The sequence below is a fragment of the Empidonax traillii genome, unplaced genomic scaffold (genome assembly GCF_003031625.1).
Source record: "Empidonax traillii isolate 1590-97213 ecotype Southwest subspecies unplaced genomic scaffold, ASM303162v1 scaffold970:size295518, whole genome shotgun sequence".
Lineage (NCBI taxonomy): Eukaryota > Metazoa > Chordata > Aves > Passeriformes > Tyrannidae > Empidonax > Empidonax traillii.
Window position 1 is genome coordinate 220,303 of NW_020956163.1, and position 2,423 is coordinate 222,725.

Below are 2,423 nucleotides of genomic sequence, written 5' to 3' on the forward strand. Positions count from 1 at the left end.
CTCCAGGCGCCCGTTCATTCCCCTGTCCCATGTGCCCATTCCCCTGTCCCATGTGCCCATTCCCCTGTCCCATGTGCCCGTTCCCGCTGTTCCCATTCCCCTGTCCATGTGCCCATTCCCGCTGTTCCCATTCCCCTGTCCATGTGCCCATTCCCGCTGTTCCCATTCCCCTGTCCATGTGCCCATTCCCGCTGTTCCCATTCCCCTGTCCATGTGCCCATTCCCTCTGTTCCCATTCCCGTGCCTCCAGCGGCGCACGTGGAGTGGAAAGTGAGGCGCTCGGGACTCCCCCTGCGCCGGGGCCGCTTCCACCGGGATCCAACGCCACCCAAAAAAACTCAAACCAAACCACGCCACGCCACACATTCCCCAAACCAAACCGGAACCGCCGAGCCCCCCCAAACAAACAAACAAACAAAGAAGACCAACCAAACAAACACAAACACGCAGCGCCGGGGAGGAAGGGGGGGGGGGGGGGCGGGCTCACCGCCGCGGCCCAGCCGGCCCCGCGCAGCGCCAGCGGGCCCGCGGCGCGCCGGGCGGCTCACCTTCTCCTCCACGCAGTTGACGATGATGGAGGGGTACTTGCGGCTGAGCCAGCGGAAGAACGCCGGGACCCCCATGGCGGGGCCGGGACCGGGGACAGGGACCGGGACCGGGATCGGGACGGGCGGCTCCGCCGGCGCTTCCGGGGTCGGGGGCGCGCGGGGCACGGCGGGAACGGGGCGGGGCTCTGAGCCGCCATCTTGGGTGCGGGCTGAGGGCACGGCCATGGCGGAGGGAGGGACCGGGAGGGAATCCTGAGGGAATCGCCTCCCGCAGCCCCCAGACAGCGGCCGGGCAGCTCCCGGGGCACCAGAGGGGCGCACAGGGCAAAGGCAAAGCCTGAGGGCTCCAAAAAGACACCCGCACAGGGCAGAGGCAAAGCCTGAAGGCACCGGAGGGACACCCTCAGAGGGCAAAGGCAGAGCCCGAGGGCAGATGTGCCTGAGGCGGCACGGTGTGACAACTTCCCGCCATGGGCGGCCCTCAACAGGCAGTTCATCAGGAAAAACACCCTCCCTTAGCCCTTTGTTAATGAAAGCCAAGCTTTCATTGCGGGGGGTTCGGGCAGCAGCAGCACTCGGCAGGGTTGCCCGACGAGCCAGTAATGACACATTTCCAGAGACGTCAGTGATTTATTTCAGCGCTGCCCAGCCCTGGTGTATTCCACAAACGCACCGTTATTTATACACAGAAAGCCAGAGTTAGTAACTTCCCAAGCACAGCCCATCTATTAGGATTAATTAGTAATTTTCATGCAAGTTACACAAGTTACATCAACTTCCCTGCGTCCTCAGAGAAAGGGTTTTCACCTGCGCAGGGTCTTTTTTGACCCAAAGGCGTGATTTTTAGTACTACAACAAACACAGTTCAGCTATAGGATATGCAGTATTTTGCCAAGTTAATAATGTATACACAGACAGACATTAACATCTTGATTTACTGCATCCTTAAAACCTGTTTGCTCCTGGATGCCCTTGACAAAGGGATGGATGCCCTGTCCCACTGGCCAGCTCTCCTTTCTTGCTGGTTAGGCTTGAGAGTGTACAAAGATCAAACATCAAAGAACATCCTGACTCAAGATAATCTTGACACATTCCACATTTTGCAACACCAGGAGTGGTTCAGGGCACGGCCGCTCCGTCCCCTCTGAAGGGGCCGTTTCCAGACGCAGCCGGTGTGAAACGGCTCCATGTGATCCACGAGGCAAAGAGCCCCCGTCCCCTCGCTCTGCCCGTGGCATAAGCAAATACTATTAATTTATGGCTGTTTGACGGCGCCGAAATGGAATTAAACCCTCGGGTATTAAACGGGATTAACGGGAGGCAGATTCTGCGCTCCGCCGTGTCCCGTCGCCGCACAGCAGCTCCCTTCGGAGGGCAGGGACGGGGGCGAGGACAGGGAAAAGCAGCCCGGGAATCATTAACAAAAATAACAAAATCTCAGCAGTGCTTGTTGAGTCAATGCCGCCAATTTGGGGAGCGGAGGGGAACCTTGGTACTGGGCTAATTCTCTGTAGAGCAAATTAACCCAATATTGCGCCTCTCATTATTCTTATCCTCACTTGGCTGTTGTTAAGCCGTTTTCTGTTGTCGTTCCTCTCAATAAAATCTGTGACTTGAATAAATTTCCCCAGCAACTTTGTAGTGGCACCACACCTGTGGTATCAGCTAAAGATTGTCCTTTATCTGTTCCTTACAAAACAGTCCCCTGATTGAAGCTTCCTATTGTAGTACTTCTCCTCCTGGAATTTCGTGCCCAGTACGGCAGCTTAGCGTTAACATTTAGTTTGTATTGATGGGCAATCAGTTGTTTTTCTGATAATGCCAAAGAGAAACAGAAGGCTGGCAGACACAAACGAAATGCGATCGTCTTATCTT

General features: G+C 56.3%; 1 protein-coding gene across 3 annotated transcripts in view; it reads right to left on the bottom strand.

Annotated features, from left to right (window-relative positions):
* Window positions 1-2,423, bottom strand: part of XRN2 (5'-3' exoribonuclease 2) — a 37,711-nt gene that overhangs the window by 33,454 nt on the left and 1,834 nt on the right. For 2 of the 3 annotated variants that reach the window (XM_027903483.1, XM_027903485.1), the window contains exon 1: window positions 549-692. The exons of the other annotated variant lie outside the window; for it this stretch is intronic. In XM_027903483.1, coding sequence (XP_027759284.1) covers window positions 549-623 — 75 coding nt within the window. In that variant the 5' untranslated portion in view covers window positions 624-692. Of the gene's footprint in view, window positions 1-548; window positions 693-2,423 lie in introns of those variants that run through there. 3 annotated transcript variants of the gene reach the window in all.